Below are 22,156 nucleotides of genomic sequence, written 5' to 3'. Positions count from 1 at the left end.
ATACAAGAATAATAAAAAGGGAAACAGCAAATTTGGAGTTTTAAGAGACAAAAAGGTCAGAAGTACTTTATAATAATTTTATATTATCCCTCCCACCAACCAGATTTTTTCCAAACATTCTTTCATCATCAAAATCTGTATAAAGGCAGACAGGTGTAAGACCTCGATGTCCCTTACTCAGATCAAAAAAGGGAGTCTCTGGCCTTCAGAAAGCATCCCAAATATAACTGGGTAATGAATATGGAATTTCTGTCTAACAAAGACAAAAAAAAACAAACCAGCAGCCCTTTCCATGCTGAATATCGCACAACGTGAAGGTTCAAGAAGAAGAGGCTGTGTTGTACAATTAAACCGAATTCTTGAGTAATCCGGACCAAATGGAGTAGGAGTGTGAGACTGACAGAGTTCTGTCCGTACTTATTATAGGATAATCCTATTGTTTTTAATTAAGAACTGAAAGTGATCTGGACCATCTGGTAAACTGGATGCATGCAAACAATGAGTTTTCCCCTCTCCCCACTCATGACAACAACAAAAGAATAAATGCAGGCCATACTGACAGAATGGGAGGAGGCTCTATCCTAGGAAGCAGTGACTCTGAAAAGGACTTGGGTATCCTGGTGGATAATTAGATAAGCCAGAGTTCCCAGTGCAAAGCTGTTGACAAAAGGTCTCGTGATCCTTGGACACAAACAAGGGAATCTAAGGTGGGAAAAAGGAGACAATATTACTTCAATATTTGGCATGAGAGCAAATATTGCTGGAACATTGTGTCCAGTTCTGGTTTCCACAATTCAAGAAGGATGTTGATAAATTGGAGAGGTTTCAGAGAAGAGCCATGACAATGATTTAAGGATGAGAAGACACACCCTATAATGATGAACTCCAGGAGCACAACTTGTTTAGTTTAACAAAGCGTAGATTAAGAGGTGACTTGATTAGTCTTATACAATCTGACAATAACTAGCTTTTCAGTCTTACAGACAAAAGGTATAACAAGATCCAATGGCTGCAACTTGGAATTAGACAAAGTTACCAAGGTTTGTGATTAACTTTCCATCACTGGAAAAAGTTTTAAATGGAGGTTGGATATTTTTCTAAGAGAGATGCTCTTGTTCAAACAAGAATTCCAATAAGTCCTATGGGCCACATCATATAGGAAATCAGACTAGATGACCACAATGTTCCCTTTATAATCTATGTGATTTGGCTTTATAATATACAGTTCTATATAATCTGATTACTTGGAGGACTCATTTCTTTCCTCCTAAAGACTTTCAGAAACAGTTGTTAAATTTCCACAAGGTCCTCTTTATTAATATATATGACAAACTTTGCCAAAGAAAGAATCATAGGATAGTAGAATTGGAAGGGACCTTAAGAGGTCATCTCCTGGACTTCCAGCAGGTCCAAGCACCATCTAGATCAGACTTGACAGATGTTCGTCTAACCTGTTCTTAAATATTTCCAATTATGAAGATTCCACAGCCTCCCTAAAAAATGTATTCCTGTGCTTAACTACACCCTGACACAAAGTTCTTCCTAATGTCCAACTTAAACCTCCCCGATGCTATTTGCTTCTTGTCCTATGCTTCTTGTCCTATGCTTTCAGCCATTTACAAGTTGTGTCCCTTCTTAGTCTTCTCTTTTCCAAACTAAACAAACCCAATTCAATGGCAGTATGTAGAATTATCATGAACCTCCCAGCATCTACGAGGGATGGAGCTTGAGAGATCTCCTCTAACCCTCCGACACCACTTTCATGCAAAAGAAAGATTTTTTTCCCCTTTCATAAGAACCTTGTGCAGTTTGACATTAATTTTGTTTTAAAACCCCAGACAATGTACTCATCCAAATGCATATTTAAACACCCAACAATTTTCAGACAGGAGCCTGGAACAGATCAGACTTGAAAGAGATACAGCAGTAGGACCAGAGCTGGGCTCTTGAAATGGCATTTCTTCTGAAAGGCCAGGATGGGAATGCAGACAAGTATCAGCAGGTAAAGAACTGTAATGAGATGCTCTGAGGTTGTGGTGAACTTCAAGATACCAATTTCAGGTTTAGTAATTTCAAGATTACCTCAATTTAAAATTCAGAATTTTTTGTTGTTGTTTAAATGCTTCTCATACAGTTAGCTGTTCTGGGCTATTTGTTACATTTTATATTGTTTATTTTACAGTTGTTACATCTAAAGACCCCAACCTGGATCAGGGTTTTGTGCAATATGGCCATGTGGCAAGAGGTAGTCCCGACTTGGAAGATTTTATAGTCTAACTAGAAAGAGAGAGAAACCTAGAGTGGGAGAAAAGAAATTACCCAGTATTGCCCCATTTTATGGAGGAAGAATTGAGGATCAGCAAGATTAAGGGTTTCATTAATCAGTGGCTTTCCATTGTAGTTTTTCCATTAACTTCATTGGGTTTGGACTAGACTTCTGGCTTCTGCTCAAGATAACACAAGGAGTTGAACCCAGATCTGAGACTTAGGACAGCATCATGTCCACACAAACATCCTCCTCCTTCTACTTCAGAGAAGTCTCTCTTCTCCAATTCCTGCACGTTCCAACTTTTTGCCCACCCCGTATTTGATACATTATGGTTTAGTGAATGGGGATTCCCCTTGAAATAAACGGAAGCAACTGGACCCAACCATGAACCGAGTCCTCAGACTTTCTGGAATGACCTGTTGCCTGTCTACAAACAGTCGTACTCTCTGCAGAAATGCCTATACTTGTAGGTGGCGGTGCAACTCTTGGCTTGAGGAGCCATACCCACCTTAGCTCTTACAGAGCTAGAGCGCTAAAAATAGAACACAGCCCCAGGAAGATGGGTGGTGGGATGGGCTAAGTATGTACTCATTGGAGATCTGAGGCATATACTCCATGGCAGTAGTCTTATTTTTTTAAAAACTATTGCGCCAGTCTGATGCAAGCTTGTGCAGGTACTTCTCCTGGAGCTGGGACTCTTACCACTGTTCCCACTGTAGACAGACCTTTTCTGATAACCTGGAGGATATAACAAGGCACTGAACCAGCAACAAGCCCCTTTGACTTAATAGCTAAAAGCACTTTTCTCCAGGGGAAGGTTTTCTTTTCTTTTTAATATAGAAAGGGTAAAGTGACTTTCAAGTGTTCTTGAAGAGTCTCAGCGATTCTGCCAAAATCAAGCTGAGATTTTATGAGGCACATTACAGACCGAGAGTAACCTGATGTCCTTTAATGGGCTTGGAGATTCATCAGTGTGTAGATAAAAATAAATTGAGATTTTATGGGCAGCAGAATTCTCCACATGCTTTCAGCAGATTTCAGAAGGTGGCTCTCTGGTGCGCCTCTCACTTATGAGAGAGAAGAGAATTGTTCCTTTGAGAAGAGAATATTTGTACACGAAGCCTCTCACCAGTTCCTGCTGCCCACTGAAAACAGCCCTCTTTCAAGCAGCAATGTGCCCTCTAATTTTTTCCATCTATGGGCACCAAGATATAGGCAGATGTGACACCACCACTAGAAACACATGCTGCTCCCTGTGGATTATCTGCTAATCTCCCCTGGGTGGCTGTCCAAGCCCTCATCTTACAGGGAACACTAGTAAGCATTCTATGTAAAGGGTTAGATGCAAACTGTTGAGAGTAATTAGGGAGAGATATCCAACAAAGTAATCTACTGGTGAGAGCAGCTAGGCACAAAGAGATGGCTGGGCAGTAGTCAGTCTCCGACAGCAGGAATGATATTTGGCTTTTTTGATCCAATATCTACCATTGCATTCTTCTCCCCTCGTCTGCCACAGGCAAACCGTTCAATTTACTTCCCACCAACTGAAAACCCCTTTTGCACAGCCATAAATGAACCACCAAGACTTTGTACCTATTATATATTAATCTTTCCAAGCTTACGTGATGGTATTTGTGGTCAATGATGCAATAAAACTTTAATTAAGGATAGCACTGGCATTATCCATTTGCTCACTTGGCAGAAGTCTCTTGCTTCTGTCTCAAGTACCGAAATGCTTTGACTATTGTCTGCTAACCACCTGCAGCTGAATCACTCTGTCTAAACAACAGCAGCAGAATGCAAAGTGTATTAACTTGAGTTTGTGTCCCCCTTCACCGATGGTAAGTGGGAGATGTACTTGCTGGCACTGTGGAAAATGCATAAAATTGATCCCTATTCATTCTTACATACACTGCACGCAGCACGATCAATTACACATACCCAACTGATTCCTGGGAATGATCTAGTTCTAGAAAAGGAGGTTGAGAAGAAAGAAACAAGCTGCTGTGACTACCCACTACTTCAATCTGTATAAATAAAGATAATTAGGCAAATACTCTGAGAGGGGGAGACATGTTAGTCTACAGCTTCATAAAAAACAAGCAGTCCCGTAACACCTTAAAGACGAACAAACAACAGCCTTTTAAGATGCTACAGGACTGCTTTTTAGGCAAATACTGGGAGCCTGGATTCCTTAGGGCAGGAGTGAGCAAACTTTTTCCATTAGGCTCTACTTTTCGTCTCTGCAATTACCAGGACCCCGCAGCCTGCCTAACGTAATCCAACCCAGTGGAAATTCAGTTATGTTCATACGAAGAAAGGAAAAGCCCTTTTGGCACCTGTAAGAAAATAAGTCTGTAAAACGTAAAAACCTTATTAATCAGTATATAAATGTGAATACATGTACATGAAAATGGTAACTATTTCAACATTTTTAATGAGATGGATGAGCCAGAGTTGGAAGTTTCAGAGCCCCCGCCAGAGGGGGCCAACCCCCAACCTTGTGCACCTCTGCCAGAGGGTATTAGAAATGAGATAAAGAAACCATCATTCCTAGATTGAATAGTCAAGTTTCCTCCAGAATGGCAGCAAACTAAGTCTAATCATCTGATGGCTGTGTAGCGCCAGCTCCAATCTGTTTTCAAGGGATTACGAATACTGCTAGATAGGAAGGAAAGCACAGTGCAGCAAACGGTCAGGCAGTGTCTATGCTGGCCTATTTCAGGATCTGCATGTCACCACCATTGCAGCTCTGAAGCAATAGTGGAGGGTGGAGCATGGAGTGGAGGTACAGAGCTTTATTGCCAGGCCAGCTAACTCTACAGTACAGCTGGGTGAAACAGTGATAAAGACACCCAAGAGGCCTTTCTATATTAAAACCTCCACCACTGCTACAGTGGAGCTGAACTGGTAGTGAATTACAGACCTGAAGGGGCCAGTAGAATAGCATACTTAGGGAGACATAAAATACCCATCAGAGGAGTAGTTGTTACCTAGCCTGTAAGCAAGTGTCCCATATCAGAGCTAAAGAACTTAAAGGTAATTTTCTTATTCACCAAAGAGATCTGAGCCATAAATACTGTAAATAATTTAAATAAATACTTATACGTCACTGACTCATGTTTCTTAAGGTCTCAAGGCCCAGAGGTGAGACAGGACTCCCAAATCAAAGGAAAAAGGAAGTGCACAGAACACTTACAGTACCATGGAATACACTTCTTTTCAGGCAAATGTCTTAGACTCCTCAGTTTCCTGCTGTAAACATGTGAGGGTGCAGGCACACACAAGTATATTTCTGGATGGCAGAGATAATTTTAAGTGTACATTGAGCAGGTCAAACAAAACTAAGTACAGTGAAGAGAGAATGCTGGAGGTGGGGAAAGCTTAACAAGAGGCCGTGGAGGTAGAGTAAGCTGCTGATGTTACATTCTAGACCCAGGGTAGTCATGGGTTCAAATCTTGGTGGAATCACGTTAGCTGTTCACCATCCCAAGACAGGTAAATTAAGTTCTAAGCATGTGGGTCTTCAGGATGATTTTTAAGAACTGTGCTCTGCAATAATCGCATACAGATTGTCATTCATGTTAGGCCAGGTGGTTCTGAAAATTTGACTTCAAGATCCTGAATGCTCTGCACTTAACAATCCTATGCACTTGTTGCTGACCTAGAGACTTACTCCACTATCTAAAGTTCTTCCTCTCATCTCTGCTGTGCCCCAGACTGCTGCTAAGCTGCCCCCTAACATCATGGCGGTGGGGAACTGGCAATATTTTGCAATTATTTGGTGTTCTGGCAGTTCAAGGCAGTCTGTAGCCATTCGCTAGCTCATCCATGTAATACTCTTGCAATGTAAACAGGTGGGAAAATGGAGACCCAAAAGTGGCCAAGTGCCTGAGACCACTGAGAGTCACTGGCCAAGGCAAGATTAGAACTCAGAAGACACACAGCCTTCACCCAGATGAGCATGCTGCTATCTCCCTTCCATCCTTTGGGAAGTAAACACATAACAGAAATAAGAGAGCAAATCTTCTAAAAACCCATTAACGTGTTTTATTTGTGGAAACTCAAGCAACACAATGATTTTTTTTTTTTAAACAAACATCTGAAGTGTCTCTTCCTCTCTATTTACAGGCTACCAAAATAGTCTTCAATACGCCTTTTCTTACATGGACTCGTTGAACAGGTGTCTGCTCCTGCATTCCCAGGGTCAGACTCCTGGCAAGCATCAACCGCCTCTGCGAGCAAAGCTTTGTCGAGGTCGTCTCCCTGTTCAGATAAGGTCCTCTGGAAAAGGTTGTAAATGGTCTGCTGCTTTGGGTCTTGCTGTGAAATGAGAGCAGAGAGCTTCTGTACACCCAGGGTATTGATAAACAAGCCAAACAGCTGGCAACTGAAATTAGTTCACAGCTCCCATTTCCCTCCTAGCTCCCCTGACCACTTGAGACTGGAATTCCAGCACACGATGTATCCATGAGAGAACCTCAGGGACGTAGCCTGAACTCAACTCTGCCATTGTTCCCCCTAAAATGAAGCCGTGTACCACCATTTTCTCAGAGGTTGAGAGAAAGGAAGGGGTTGATATACAAAATTTTGTGGCCCCTTTCAGGGCAAGGAAAAGCTGCTAGAGGGAGCTTTTCACATAGAAACTTCTGTATTGATTTTCTCATGGAGATTCCCTCACAGTGATGGCTCAAGGGCTGCTCTCACAGATCCCAGTGATCTGGAGAACCTGCAAGAGACCAAGGAAATATACGCATGGAGATCCTGTGCTCCCTGCTGGTTCTGCTCCGTGACCACTCTACCAAGGATTTTAGCCATGGGTGTCCTTGATCTCTCGGGAGTGGGGACTCAGCAGAAAAGATAATGGAGCCTGGAGCTGTATGTATGTTACCAGCCTAAAACGCAAACAGTAAGAGTTGGGGTACACCATGTCTGCCCACTGTCTGTCCTGGCACCATTCTTTCCCGTGTGGTTCCCTACGACCTACAGAAACCTTCACAGGGCCAGAGGGGGTGAGGAAATAGTGACACAGAAGCACCGGAGTCTCTTCTACACACTACTGGGATCTTTGTGTGGAGTGTCCACTCCAACACTTGGGGAGGAAGATGATGGCCCAGCCTACTGCACTGAAGGTAGAACTGGTGCTCACATTAGCTAGAGACACAAAGAGTAACAAGAAGTCACTCTATAAATATATTAGAAGTAAGAGGAAGACCAAAGACAGGATAAACCCACTACTCAGTGAGGAGGGAGAAACAAAATCAGGAAACTTGGAAATGGCAGAGGCACTTCATGACTTCTTTGTTTCAGTCTTCACCGAGACCAATGCAGAAATGCCTAACAATGCAAGCTAGTGGGAAGGGGGTAGGTTTAGAGGATAAAATACATAAAGAACAAGTTAAAAATTACTTAGAAAAATTAGACATCTCCAAGTCACCAGGGCCTAATGAAAGGCATCCTAGAATACTTAAGGAGCTGATAGAGGAGGTTTCTGAGACTTTAGCTATCATCTTTGAAAAATACTAGAAGTCAGGAGAGATTCCAGAAGACTGGAAAAAGGCAAATATAGTGCCCATCTATAAAAGGGGAAAAAAAGAACAGCCCAGGAAATTACAGACCAGTTAGTTTAACTTCTGCGCCGGGAAAGATAATGGAGCAAATAATTAAGGAATTCACCTGCAAACACCTGGATGAAAATAAGGTGATAGGTAACAGCCAGCATGGATCTGTAAAGAACAAATCATGCCAGACCAATCTGACAGCTTTTTTCGACATAAGTTTTGCAGATAAGGGAAAGGCAGTATATGTGGTATACCTAGACTTTAGTAAGGCATTTGACAAGGTCTTGCATGATCTTCTTATCAATAAACTAAGCAAATACAACTTAGATGGGGCCACTGTAAGGTGGGTGCATAACTAGCTGGATAACTGTTTTCAGAGAGTAGTTATTAATGGTTTGCAGTCATGCGGAAAGGACATAAGTGGAGCTCCACAGGGATCTGTTTTGGGACGAGTTCTATTCAATATTTTCATCAACAATTTAGATATTGGCATGGAGAGTACATTTAATAAAGTTTGCAGATGATACCAAGCTGGGAGGGGTTGCAACTGCTTTGAAGGAGAGGCTCATAATTCAGAATGATCTGGACAAACTGGAGAAATGGTCTGAGGTAAACAGGATGAAGCTTAAAAAGGACAAATGAAAAGTACTCCACTTAGGAAGAAACAATCAGCTTCATACATATAGAATGGGAAGAGACTGTCTAGGAAGGAGTATTGTGGAAAGGGTCACAGTGTACAAGCTAAATACGAGTCAGTGTGATGCTGTTGCCAAAAAAGCAAATATGATTCTGGGATGTATTAAAAGGAGTGTTGTAAGCAAGGCATAAGAAATCATTCTCAGCACTCATTAGGCCTCAATTGGAGTATTGTGTCCAGTTCCGTGCACCACATTTGAAGAAAGATGTGGAGAAATTGGAGAAGGTTCAGAGAAGAGCAACACGAATGATTAAAGGTCTAGAGAACATGAGCTATGAGGGAAGACTAAAAGAACAGGGCTCGTTTAAGTTTAGAAAAGAGAAGACTTAGAAGGGACATGATAGCATTTTTGAAGTACCTCAAAGAGGGTTACAAGGAGGAGGGAGAAAAATTGTTCTCCTTGGCCTCTGAGGGTAGGACAAGGAGCAATGGGCTTAAAGTGCAGCAAGGGAGGTTTAGATTAGACATTAGGAAAAACTTCCTAACTGTCAGGGTGCTTAAACACTGGAATAAGTTACCTAGGGAGGTTGTGGAATCTCCATCGCTGGAGATATTTAGGAGCAGATTAGACAGACACTTGTCACGGATGATCTAGATGGTGTTTGGTCCTGCCAATAGGGCAGGGAACTGGACTTGATGCCAGTCAAGGTGCCTTCCAGTTCTAGTGTTCTATGATTCTATGGTGCCACCTCAGCCTTCCTCTTCTGTTAAAAGGTCAGACGAGGGAGTTTAGTCAGTTTAATTTTTCTCAGGAATTATTTGTGCTAAGTGTCTCACTTTCACGTCACTTACCTTGTAGAAGTAATCAATGGCTTCAGCTGTTTCAGAGAAACCAGCTTCAGAAAGACCAGCTTCACCCAGCACTTTTATCTTCTCTTGAATCATAGGCCTATGGGAAGATAACAAGGCCCAAATATTATCAGAAAGGAATATGGTAGCATTTCAGGTGTCCTAGGCTCCTCCACAGGCAGCAGAACACAATCATTTTTCCTTAGATACCTGGTGGGTGAGGTACTCTTTCACTGGCCTAATTTTTAATGGTGAAAGAGAAAAGCTTTCAAGCTTACATTTTTCAGGTCTGGAAAAGGCACAGATACATCTACACTACCCAGCAGATTGACCCAGATTGCAACTTGAGAGTCCCGACGCAGTGCAGACAAGAGAGACAGAGAAGAAAAGTGCATCAAAAACTGCTCTGCAGCCCTCCAACAGCTACCAACACCTGCCTGTTCTGTGATTAGACCTGCAACTCCAGAATCAGGCTGGTCACCCATCAACGAAATCAAACAGGAGGGTGACATGAAGACATACTACTCTTTAGCAAATGACCACTAAGAGTGCTGCTTTGAGGTATTGTGCCCTGGCCTATGGGTAACTTGCTTCTAAGGAGCAGTTTGGTGAGGTTGAAGTATTGTCTGAAGGCCAGCATAGGGAGTTTGGGAAAAATTTCTTTCAGGACATGGTCCCCATTGTGGATGAGTTGTAACTGTTTAATGATGCCTTGTATGGCTTCCAGTCTGGGGTGGTAAGTGACAAGGGGTGCTTGGTTGGTGGGGTTTTCTTTCCCCTATGCTGAAGCTGGTGCTGTACTTGGGTGACCCATTTTATGTTCTGATCCCCTCTGGTGGTATGTACTGGTTTGGAGCAAACAATTTTGAGTGTGTGAAGTGTGTCTCAGATTTTCTCCTGGGTGTATCTTCTTTGTTATCTGACTGCCTAGCTGTAGATAACGGATTTCTTGGTGTGTTGGTGGTGGTTATTGGTTCTGTGGGGTTCCTGAATATATTTGTTTATAGAGTTCCATTGCTGAAGCTAAGCATGGTGTTCAGGAAGTTGATGCTGATGTGAAAGTGTTGTAGAACAGTATTTCTTAAAAACTGTGTTCCATGCACAGAACACTGGTGTTTCATGAACAACTCGCAGGTGGGCTGCAAGTGTTTGGCAAAATACACTGATGGTTGATATTTTCTGTTATTTACACCACATAACATGTTACTTCTTCATTGCTATGATATCCGATTAAACTACTTCATTTTGGTTTTGCTGTGTATGTTGCAGTTTATTTTGAGCTTTTTTTGTTTTGTTTTTTGGTCTGACAATTTTTTTGAAGAAAATTTTCACAGGTGTTCTGCAGAAGAAATATTGTTTGGTGTACCATGGTCTCAAGGTTTAAGAAACACTGTTCTAGAGAGAGTTTGGTGGATCGGTGGTGGTCACTGAGCTTGTGGTTGAATTGTCTGAGGAAGTTTAGGTCATCCATCCAGAGGATAAAAACATCATTGGTGTTGTGATGTCATTTACCAGGGGTAAATGAAAGATTAGATTTCAGAGTATTAAAACACCAGACCTTTCTCCTTGGGCAAGACCACATGCTAGCAGAGCCAGGACTAGTAACCCAAGTCAATTTCACTATGTTGCCTTCTGTTTGTGTGCACACACTTAGAATGCTATGCTAATTTTGGGCACCTCAGAGTCGGAGATATTCAATAGAGAAATTAAAAAAAAGCAGTAGAAAGGATTATAGAGGTTAAATGGACTGATATATGTAAAGGTGGAGAGTTAGATGCATTCAGCTTAATTAATGGACAAGAGGATATGATTGCAGTCTACAAATATTCAGAAGGTGTAAAGATCGAAGTGGTTCTACAGGGCAGAAGTGGAGCAACGGTTTCCATTTCCATCTCCAATTCCTAGGATTTGCAGCACACGACAAGAAGCCATGACGACGCCAACATCACCCAAGCACAATTCATGACCCTTAATTAATAAAATGACCTCATCTCTCCTGGAGTTGGCATTGGGGGGAGGGAAACCGAAAGGATACATGTTCCCTCTTCTGAAAAGCACACTTCTTTACACTCAAGCCTGAGTGATTACATGGATGACACTTCACAAATAAAAAAGCCAAATTACTGTCATTAGCTTTCCCTGAAATGTGGGCAACATGTCAGTTTCCAGTTCCTTGTGATGCAAAGCCATAATTATTTGCAATCATGATATTCTGGGAACTGTACAAGTTCACTTCAGCTCATTTACTCTTGCAGATGAGGTAATGGAAATATATCATTTCGGACATTCGAAGTACCATCTGGTGGATCGTCTTCCTTCCTAGATTGCAGGACCCTGCCCTTCTTCCTAGATTCCTTCCCCAGCACACTGTACTCCCATCGGGCTCCTGAGCCCTGCACCCCACCAACCTTCCTGCAAACCAAAAGGGATAGACTGTGTTCCCTCTGGGAAACATCAGTGCCTCTTTGTGAGCGGATCAGCAAGCTCTGCTGCAGTGCGACGTGTCTTCAGAAGAGCAGCCTCTCTCTGTGTGCCAAGCACCTCAGGCCAGGCAGTTGTATGGGCCCAGCCTGCTGAACACTCAGTCCCTGCTAACTTCATCTTTCAGAAGCATTCAGGCAAAGAAGGAGCCAAACTTACTCCCAGCTGTTCCCAGCCTAAGACCGTGTGGATACATGAACCCCTCTCACATATCTCAACAGTGATAAACTGGTCTGTTTTACTGGCTTGTCACCTTCAGCCAGCAAGCCAGATTGTTAACAAGTCTTTGCCCTTGAGAAAGCCTCACCCAAAGGCAAAACACTTTCACAAACATCACTCCTCTCAGTGCCCTGAGAGCACATTACTGCTACCCCATTGTGCAGAGGAGGATACAAACACTGAGCTGTTGAATAACTTATCCCAAGTCCCAAAGAGAGAAATCAGATGGACAGACAGAGCCCTTTCCACTCCATACCATAAGTAGTCATCAGCTGTGCCTTTAGCCACCAGGTAATGAATGTCAACGGAACTGCTTTGGCCAATGCGATGTGCACGGTCTTCTGCTTGGATCAAAACCTGTATTTCAATGAACACAGAAAGCAAAATACAAGAATTTACAAAACCAGCCCGAGAAAACAGGAACCTCTTTTTCCCCTGATACTTAACGACTCCTATTTATACCCTACTAGCACCAGGCTTCCCCAGCTGAGATCAGGGCCTGCCACTGCCCCCCGCCCCCCCCAAAGAATTCATAACCTAAAACAGACAAATGCACAAGAGGCAGGAGAATGGAAGGATTATTCCCGCCCCCCCCACCATACACACACAAACCTCTCCCCCCAAGCCTTTTATACATGAGGAATTGAGGCAGCGCGGAGAGATGAATCAATTTGCCTCAGACCACCCAGGAAATGTGTGAGAGCACAGATCTGAGTTCAAATCCTAGTCCCAAGCCAGCACGTGAACCCCAAAGACCTACCATCCTCTCAGACATTTTGCCTCCGACATCCTCTAAACTACCAGTTGCTGAAAGAATTCCCCTTCGTTCAGTTTCCTGCATTACCAGAAGTGTGTGAACTTGCAATTAGCACCAGGAAAAACAAATACTCGTATGGTTTTTCCAAGGCATAAGGGGGCTGTTGGACCTCCAGTACTGCCAATAACTGATATTTCAAAATGGCACGCTGCATTCAGAGGGACCTCACGCAGCTCTACAATTTGTATACACAAAGATCATTTACCGAAATGCCGCTGCCTTAGGGGAGGAATACATCAGCTGCTTAATGGTGCACAGCTACTCTATTCTGCAGTTCAGAGCAGGAGAAGAAGCAGAATGAGACATGCTGTGGTCCAATGGATACAGAACTGACTGGAATTCTGAAATTGGTCTGCTGGGTGATACTGGAAAAGCCACTTTGCTTCTCTTCCTGTTTGTGTATGGAGCTAATGATACTGAGGATCTCCTTTGTAACATGCTTAAAGAGGCAATGATGAAGTATGCTATGAGAATGAGGTAGTATCACTGTCCATCCCTAATAGCTGGAGAACCTTAGGCAAGGCAGGATGGAGTCTGGGCAGGGCTCCAGCACACTTGGATTCCTGATGAAGGGCACTCAGGTCTTTCTTTTACATTTGAAATGAAGGACAGCACTTGCAGCCCTCCCTGCTCACAGCTACCGCTGTGCTGGAACACTGGTTCCATACTGACTCACAGAATACTGTCACTTAATGAGTCACCTAATGGCCCTTCCTTGGAGGTTTCCAAGCAGAGAGCTCGCCAAGACTGATGGATCAGCAACGGTGCCAAGCACAATGGCTCTGCGGTAATGTTTTCCACCACTCCATTTTCACAGCTCAGCGTTTCTGGCACCATCTTGCAGAAGGACCAGAGAGAGAACAGGTCATTGTGGGCCAGAGGTAAAACTGGTTTAACTTTCCTTATTATATGGCACAGTTTAAAGCTGTGATCCTATGGGATGCAGAGAAGCAGGAGTGGAGCACATGGGTTGTGGAAAAGAACAGGATTAATGGTCTTTAAATAATTAAAGAGAGCTCAACAGGGGAGAGAATGCAGTGCATCTTTACAAGAAGCCAACGTGGCCCTGTCTGGCCAATGGATTGAGTCCCTCCCAATCGTCCAGGCATTTATCTTCAGACACCTCTGGGAAGAAGGAGAGGGAGGTATTCCCATGGGAAATCGAGGCCCAGAGAGACAGAATTTGTCTACACTGCAGGCCAAGGGGTAACTGTGGAGAGACAGGCATACCCACGCTAGTTTTGACCTAGCTAGTGCAGGTAACAACAGCAGTGAAGCTGTGGCAATGCAGACCCCAACATGAGCCAGCACCCCATGTATGTCCCTAGGGGGGCCAGCAGGCTGGCACTGGGGAAACTAGCTCACACTGAAGCGCAAGCTGCCACATCTTCACTCCGGCTAGGCCTACACTGGAGAGTTTTGTGGACAGAGTACTGTCGACAGAAGTACAGTGTAGACACCTCTGCAGACAGAATGAGCGTTCAGTTGCCAGGCAGCCCTCTCTGCAGAGCTGCCATTCCACTTTTTGGCACCAGAGGGCAGCACAGTCTGGCAGTTCTCTGTCGACAGGACAAATGGTGCGTAGATGCAATCTGTTAACAGAAGTTCTGTCGAAATTTCCCTGTTGACAGTAACTTCTGTCGACAGACGCTTCTAGTGCAGACATAGCCTCCTAGTACTACCTGCACTAGCCAGCTGAAAGCAAATACAGGCAGTGCGTGTTTAACGGGAATTTCTGATTTAAAGTTCCTCTGCTAACGTCAAAACGTGCTACTCCTTTCTTGCCACCATAGGCTGACTGTGTGGAGTAGCCTGTTCTACTGTTTTAGTGGATTAGTTCATTAGTCTGACCTGGTATTAATAACCAGTAATATCAGTTTTCACTAGCAGCCAGGCTGGCTCCATATGGACACAGTGGCTATGTCTACACTAGCCCCAAACTTCGAAATGGCCATGTAAATGGCCATTTTGAAGTTTACTAATGAAGTGCTGAAATACATATTCAGCGCCTCATTAGCATGTGGGCGGCCGCAGCACTTCAAAATTGACGCGGCTCGCCATCACACAGCTCGTCCCGACGGGGCTCCTTTTCGAAAGGACCCCGCCTACTTCGAAGTCCCCTTATTCCTATGAGCAGATGGGAATAAGGGGACTTTGAAGTAGCTGGGGTCCTTTTGAAAAGGAGCCCCCTCAGGACAAGCCGTGTCAATTTCAAAGTGCCACAGCCGCCCGCATGCTAATGAGGCGCTGAATATGTATTTCAGCGCTTCATTAGTAAACTTCAAAATGGCCATCTACATGGCCATTTCGAAGTTTGGGGCTAGTGTAGACACGGCCAGTCTGTTATAAAAAAAACTGAGGACTAGATTTATTTGGGAATAAGCTTTTGTGGGTAAAAAACACTTCCTCAGATGCATCTAGCAGGGTACAGCAGAGCAGTAGGATTTCCAGTAGTGAGGCCACAAGACTTGGTACACCATGTCATTAGGCCCAATCCTGGAAGGTGCAGAGTACCTCCTGAAAGGCGTCATGCACCCTTACTCCCACTGAGGTCAAAAAGAGCTAAGCTACTTCTAGGATTATGTCCCAGAAGTGTAAATCAATACAGAGTAAAATATTGAAGCAGCATGAACTTGAAAACTAAAGAGACAGTGCCTGGAATACGAAGGGTGAGCTCAAATGACCTTCTCATTGTTTAGTTATTTACTGCCAGCTGCAGAGTCATCCCCCACAACCTCCGTGGAGCTGGGCTTAAAGCCAAACGCCAGTTAAGATGATGTAAGATGGATCATCAGAACTCCCAAGTCCCAGAGAGGAGAGCAGAAGGTCAATGTTTATGAAGGGCCCATTCAAAGCAAAAATCTACAAACTGACCAGCTGGTCTTGTGGCAGTTCTCATGATCCAGGGCCAGAGTGCTGAGCTTCTGACACAGGGAACAGGAGTCTGCATCGCTGTTGAGAGATCCCCTCTGGCCACTGGCTGACTTGTCTGGCAGCAGCAGCCAGTCTGGTCAAGGGGGCGTCAGCAATATAAAGATTTTTTTCAGAGGTTGGGAGTGTATGAAGTGTGGTAGGTGGGAAGAAAATAAACAAACAAACAAACAAACAAAATCAATCATGGATGATGCTCCCCTATGTTCCTCTCCAAAGAGCCACCACAATACAAGTCCATTTCCACTCTTCATCAATCCTCTGTTTTGTTTTGGTAATAAGAAGAGTAATGCCACCTAGCTCTTCCACAGCACTTTTTTCAGTAGCTCCCAAAGCACCTTACAATAGAGGTCAGCATCATTAACTCCATTTTACAGATGGGGGAACTGAGGCAGCGAGAGGCACTATGACTTCCCCATGGCTACTCATCAAGTCAGAGGCAGAGCTAGGAACAGAATGCCGGTCTCCCAATTCCAGGCCCAGTGCTTTCTCCACTGGAGCCCATTCTTTTAACGTACGGCAATAACTTAGGCTCCTTACACCGGGGTTCCAGAACAACTCTGCAAAGACCACCAAGTCAGCCGAAGACAGGGTCAGCCCCATGTTGGCTGCAGTGAGGGATAAGACAGCTACAGAGTGCTTCTCGGAGAACTGGAACTTCTGGCACAGAGACTGACGCTCAGCTGAAGATGTGGAGCCGTCGATGCGAATATACCCAACATGCTGAGGGAGCAAAGAAAGACTGTTAACGGGTCTTTTGGTTCCCAAACCTTAGAGCGCTCCCTCTCACCACCCCCACCAGGCTTGTGAAAATCAAAACACCCACTGTGCTGGCTCCACCATCTTCTATGTGTCTTAGCGTGTGACCATCTGTCGGGGCTACATTTGTCCATGGTCTCCTCTTAAACCGTAAGAGCTACAGCCTTGAAGTTGCCTCTTATCCGGAGTTAAACCAAGGTCGGGGTTTGGCTGTGCCTGGAAAGTGGGTGGTGCCAGAAATCCCAGGATTTCCCAGAACGTGGAATGGGAGGGGCACTGGCAGGAAGGGCGACATACGTCAGAGACTCAATCACCACTGGGGGGCAGCAAATGCAGGGAACAGCCGTACCACTGCGCCCACTCAACTCACCCACACAGTTAGTCTGCCCCTCCTGCACCAAGCTCATGCTGGGGCTGGGAAAACCACTCCAGCCCCATGCCCGCCTGTCCCCCCCAACACACACCCACCCACCCACACACCCTACCTGAAGCCAGGGGGGGAAAAAAAAGAACAAAAAACATAAGGCCCACCACTGCCACTGCCCCGGGGGAGAAAAGCCCCAGATGTAACCCCCTCCCCCTCCACAAGGAGCCCAGCCTTCCCCCGCCCCCCAGAAGTTATGGCTGGGGCTGCAGAAACAAGGCCAGCCCTTTTCCCCAGAGATATTGGGGCCAGGAATCATGACCATAAGGAGATGCCAGGGCCAAGCAGTGTAGCCCTGCCCCTGCCCCATCACACCAGACCAGCTCCACCATCACCATTGCGGCTGCCCTGCTAAGCCTCCTAACACCTCCCAACCCCTTCTGTAAGCCCCCTGCTCTGATCCCTCCCACACCAATCCCTCTCCCCTCACCCCCTGCCCTCAACCCCCCCATCAAAACCCCTCCTTTGACACCTGCACACTCATCCTGGGCCCCAACCCTCCCCCACACACCTAACCCTCTGCCCTCAGCCCCCACCCTCACCATCCAGCCCCGTCCTTTCCACTAAGAACCCGCAACTCCCACCCCCCAACCCCCCCAGCCACAGCCCACCCCTTCACTGCCTCCTGTGCTGCCCACCAAACTATCATTCCCCCAGCCCACGCCCTCCCTCTACGATGCTTCCCCACCACCCACAGCCTCCCCCATACCAAACCTCCTGATGTGACATCTACACCCACATCCCCCTCCCAGACCCCCTCACTCACCCCAAACCCTGAGCTCTGAGCCCCCCCCAACTTCCCGAGTCCCTGTCCTGAGCACCCCCCCATTCCAGCCTCACTTCTCCACCCCCACCCCCACCACACATGCCCTTACCCCAACCGTCTGCCCTCCGTGCAGCACCACCCGCCCTGTGCCCTGCTCCCTCCAACTCTCCCAGCCCCCTGGCTCCCACCCCATGCCACCCTCCCCCACCCCAGCACTCACCTACCCCTTGGTTTATCCTAGCAAAAGACAGAAAGCCTGCAAACATTATCGACTAACATGCACGATGTATTCTTTGAATCACTCAGACTTTTATTAAGAAAAGTTTTCTACTTCATTTGCCAAATACACAATAAGCCATCTCCATTTTCCTTTTATTTTTTGAACAGAAAAAAATAAATACCCGAGCATCACCAGGGCAAACTGCTAGTATTGTTATATTTTAAATGCACTGGCAGGGCTAAAAAAATAAATTGTATATTTCAGCATTTTTGAATGCTGCCATTAGATTGGGGCTTTGACACAAAATTCAGAACTAGTGTCACCCTTCAACACTCCTGTAGCTGCTCTTCATCCAGGTCACTATTGTGTGAAGACACTGGGAAAGCAACCAAACTGCAGGGTGTAGGTTGGTGAAAAGGTTCAGTGCACAGCTGAGTGCTGCCCCCATCTTGATGCTGTTGTAGCTGCAAAACTAACCATTTTCTAACGGTCATATCACCAAAGGGAAGTGGTGATGACATGGATATACACGTCAGGGGTGATGAGCAATTGCCTGGTGCTGTCTTCAGAACGAGCTAAGTGACAAATTAGCAAAACCACCACCTGTCTACTACTGCCAGGTCTCTCAGAGCCATCTCTGGAGCTTTCAGAATCTGACAGATCACATAAAACAGGCTTGGAAACCAGACCCCTGCTCAACACTAGGAACAGAAGAAAGACCACTCTGCAGTTCATAAGCACAGCATCCATGCAACACCAGGGACAAAAATCAGAGCAACATGAACTCAATAAGAAATGCAAGGCAAGCTGCTCTCGAAAGAGGTAGGAAAGCAGCAGCAGCGTTCGGTACTAAAACAACACTGTACACACAATACTCTAGATAGTGGCAAACAGAAAAGAACACCTGTAGCAATAGTCCTCACGTGTGCAAACGTACATCCCCCCAGCCCCCAGCAGTCTTATTCTGGAGGTTCGTTTATGATGGCCAGGGGGCACTTTAGAGAGCTCTCAACCAGAGAATTATCCATGCCACAAATTTCCACAAGGTAGGGGACCTGCTAGAACTCTCCAGCAACTTGGCCATTGGAAAAATAATGAAATTAACAGGCACCTGATTTAAGAACTTACTTTTTTCTCCAGCTCTTTGCTTATTGCGTTCAGTACTATCTTGTGATGAGCAAACACTAGGAATTTGTCTCTCCCGCCTTCCAGTAAATCCAGGATATATTCTCTGTATTAAAAACAATCCAAGTTATATTACTGATGTCTCTTTTGTCCCATCACTTTCAAATGCAAAGAGATATTGTTCATCTAGAGGCAGAAATCAGGAAACCTGTCAGCAAAAAATAGCCTTTCAATATACGTACTGATTTATTACTTAGATAACAACTTATATAAACAAAAGATCTGTGGACACAACACCCATTATCTTTCTAGACAGCTGGTCACTGAATGAAAAATGTCTCTCTTTATTTGTATGTCACTGAGTCATACTTGATGGCAAAAAGTGGCCCGACTTAAAGTCAGTCCCATTTATCTTTCTATCACATTCATCCATCTGTATTTCTAACTGTGTGCATCTCGTGGAACACGCTATGCTATCCAGGAGGCGATTACCCATAATGCATTTATTTAATTCTGTTGCCACTCTAAAAGAGGAAAATTCGCTCAAGAACAAATTCATCAGGAGGTCTTGAGACTTATTTTTAGGCCAACTAAGAAATACAGTTGCTTGTTACATAGGAAACTTACTGCCAGCTAGTTGCAAATTGTTGGGAAGAGGCAAATTAAATTTCAGCTTCTAATGAGGATAGATGGCTTAGTGAATTGGTGCTAAAATCAGGGCTGTGAAGTATTCCACCACTAGGTCACTGTTTGCAACACAGTCCAGGCCAGTGATGACTGGAAAAAAAAGCAATGACTCTGTGGCAAGGTGTATTTAAATTTTGCACCCAAATCACTGGATTCTGATACATTTTGATGCATCAGGCCAGAAAGTCTATTGCAGCTCAGTTTAATTCAAGAGGAGGTTTACAATATGAATCTGAAAATGAATAATGCAATAAGCTCAATGACCCCATGTTACTTGCTCTGATACTCAATTCACTACATATATTTTGTATGCTGTCCCAACGTTTTCATTTTAATGAGCAACAGATTTTTGTATGAACCATGAACTGCTACATTGGAAAAGCTGTCGGGGGAAATTGGGCATTTGGCACCCAAGAAATTGTGGGAGGCAGGATAAGGACATTAGCCAGAGCTACATCTGAAGGGGTTCTGCTAAAACAATCAGGCAGTTTAGCAATTCATAATGTTAGCATTTAAATTGCATCTCTAAAATGTCATAGATAAACGTGGCAGCTCCCACCTCTCATTGCTATTTTTGAGACCTCTGCACACTCAGGGAAATAACACTGTGTGGCTGTATATTTACTTCACATGTATGAGATTTTCTTCAACATAAAGGCAACAAACTCTTCTTTTAAAAAAAAAAACAAAACAAAAACAAAGCCTCTGGGCTGCAATTTGGTGGCTAACGGGTGGATTCTGCAGCAAATTCAGTGGCTCTGAAATCATGCAGTCATTACCACAGGATGGCTGATCAGTGGGTTAAGAGGAATAGAAATCAGTGGCAGATTAGACATGTCCCCACAAAAATGAAACAAAGCCAGTATGCTAGCTGGCAGTCTCAGAAAAAAAACGGTTGGGATGAAAGGGCCTGCAGCCTAACTCAAAATGTATGGCCTCTGCAGAGGAAAGAGTTAAAAGTCCATTCATGGGAGAGGCTCACATTGTTACCATGATCCCAGATGTGCTCTGAGGAGCATCCAAGACCTTTAGGGCTGTCAACACTCAAGCCTAAATTCAGTTGAGAAAGAGGTTGGCCCGATGCTTTCTGCAGCAAAGCCACATGATTGAATTGGTTTGCTTCTTTTAAACTAAAGAAGAGCCAAAACCAGATGACCTGATCCTAACCCGAAATCCATATCCTTTAGAAATGAAATAAAGCATCTCTTCAATTAAAGGCTGGGCAGTGATAGAGATCTTGGAAGAGGATATTGTGGACTGTAGTTTTTTGTTTTTTTTTTTAAATTTGTTAGCTGGCTTCAGGCAGCATTGATTTTGCACCAATTTTATTTCAAAGGCTCAATCTCTCTCTTCCCTCTAGTCAAATGCAATTCAGTAGATCAATATGAAAGCACTGGATTAACCTCTAGAGAGATAGGACAAGAAGCTGCAGGCTTACATTGCAGAAGGGGTGGTTTAGACTTGCTGTCAGGGTGGTTAAGAACTGGAATAAATTGCCTAGGGACATTGTGGAATTTCTGTCATTGTCTAACCTGCTCCTAAAAATCTCTGAACACTTGTCAGAGATGGTCTAGATCAGCAGTTCTCAACCCCAGTCAAATTAGCCACAGCCCAGCCCAGCCGTGTGCTACAAAATTTTCTGCTCTGGTCTGGTAGAGCGCAGGGCTGGCTGAGGCAGGGACAGTATCTTGCCACCTGCACTGTAGTTCCTGTCAGCAACAGGCTGCTGAGTGCTGCAGCAGGTGTAGAGGGCAGGAGAATGGGTCTGTGAATGGGTTTGTAGCAGGGGGGAGGGATCTCTGGGCAGTGAGTGGGTTGGGGCACTGGGACCTAAGGCTTTAATCAGGCTGCTGCAGCATCCCCAGGTTTTAGGTAGGGCTCCTCTCCCAGTCCCCTTTCTCAGGTCCTGGCTTGGGCACTCCACTCCTGACCAGGGCTCTGGCTGCTGCCTGATCCCGGGGGAACGGCTGCTGCTCAGGTCCATGCCCCGGGCTCCACTCCTGGCCCTGCTCTGGGGATGACTGCACTGGGCATAGGGGACTGTGGGTGGTTTTTTTTTTGTTTGTTTTGGCAGGGGGAATGCTGTGGTTCTCAGCCTGCGACCCATGTTACAAATTGTGAGCCACACATGCAGACCACAGGGATAAACAGGTTGAGAATCACTATTTAATCCTGCCTTGAGTGGAGACGACTGGCCTAAAAGACCTTTTCAGGTCCCTTCCACTCCTATGATTCTATGACCATCCCGTGACTTACATCACTGAACGGATTTTGGCTTCTGCGGTTCTGTTATAGAAGAGGAGTAGAGCTTCCTTCTCCTGCTGTTTCTGTGAAGAGCCAAAAAATACTAAATGTCAGTTTCAGATCATCTGTCCCTCTTTGGTACGAGCTGCTCCAGCACATCTGCGGCC

General features: G+C 44.8%; 1 protein-coding gene across 4 annotated transcripts in view; it reads right to left on the bottom strand.

Moving 5' to 3' along the window:
- Positions 1-6,311: 6,311 nt before the first annotated feature.
- Positions 6,312-22,156, bottom strand: part of SMARCAL1 (SNF2 related chromatin remodeling annealing helicase 1) — a 55,913-nt gene continuing 40,068 nt past the window's right edge. For 3 of the 4 annotated variants that reach the window (XM_075001364.1, XM_075001362.1, XM_075001365.1), the window contains 6 exons: positions 22,002-22,072; positions 19,062-19,164; positions 16,305-16,487; positions 12,273-12,373; positions 9,320-9,416; positions 6,312-6,592 (listed from right to left, as the gene is read on the bottom strand). In XM_075001364.1, coding sequence (XP_074857465.1) covers positions 6,395-6,592; positions 9,320-9,416; positions 12,273-12,373; positions 16,305-16,487; positions 19,062-19,164; positions 22,002-22,072 — 753 coding nt within the window. In that variant the 3' untranslated portion in view covers positions 6,312-6,394. Of the gene's footprint in view, positions 6,593-9,319; positions 9,417-12,272; positions 12,374-16,282; positions 16,488-19,061; positions 19,165-22,001; positions 22,073-22,156 lie in introns of those variants that run through there. The other variant, XM_075001366.1, reaches the window with a different exon arrangement.

The sequence above is a fragment of the Carettochelys insculpta genome, chromosome 8 (assembly GCF_033958435.1).
Source record: "Carettochelys insculpta isolate YL-2023 chromosome 8, ASM3395843v1, whole genome shotgun sequence".
Lineage (NCBI taxonomy): Eukaryota > Metazoa > Chordata > Testudines > Carettochelyidae > Carettochelys > Carettochelys insculpta.
Note: the sequence above shows the minus strand (reverse complement) of the source record. Positions and strands in the feature narration are given on the sequence as shown.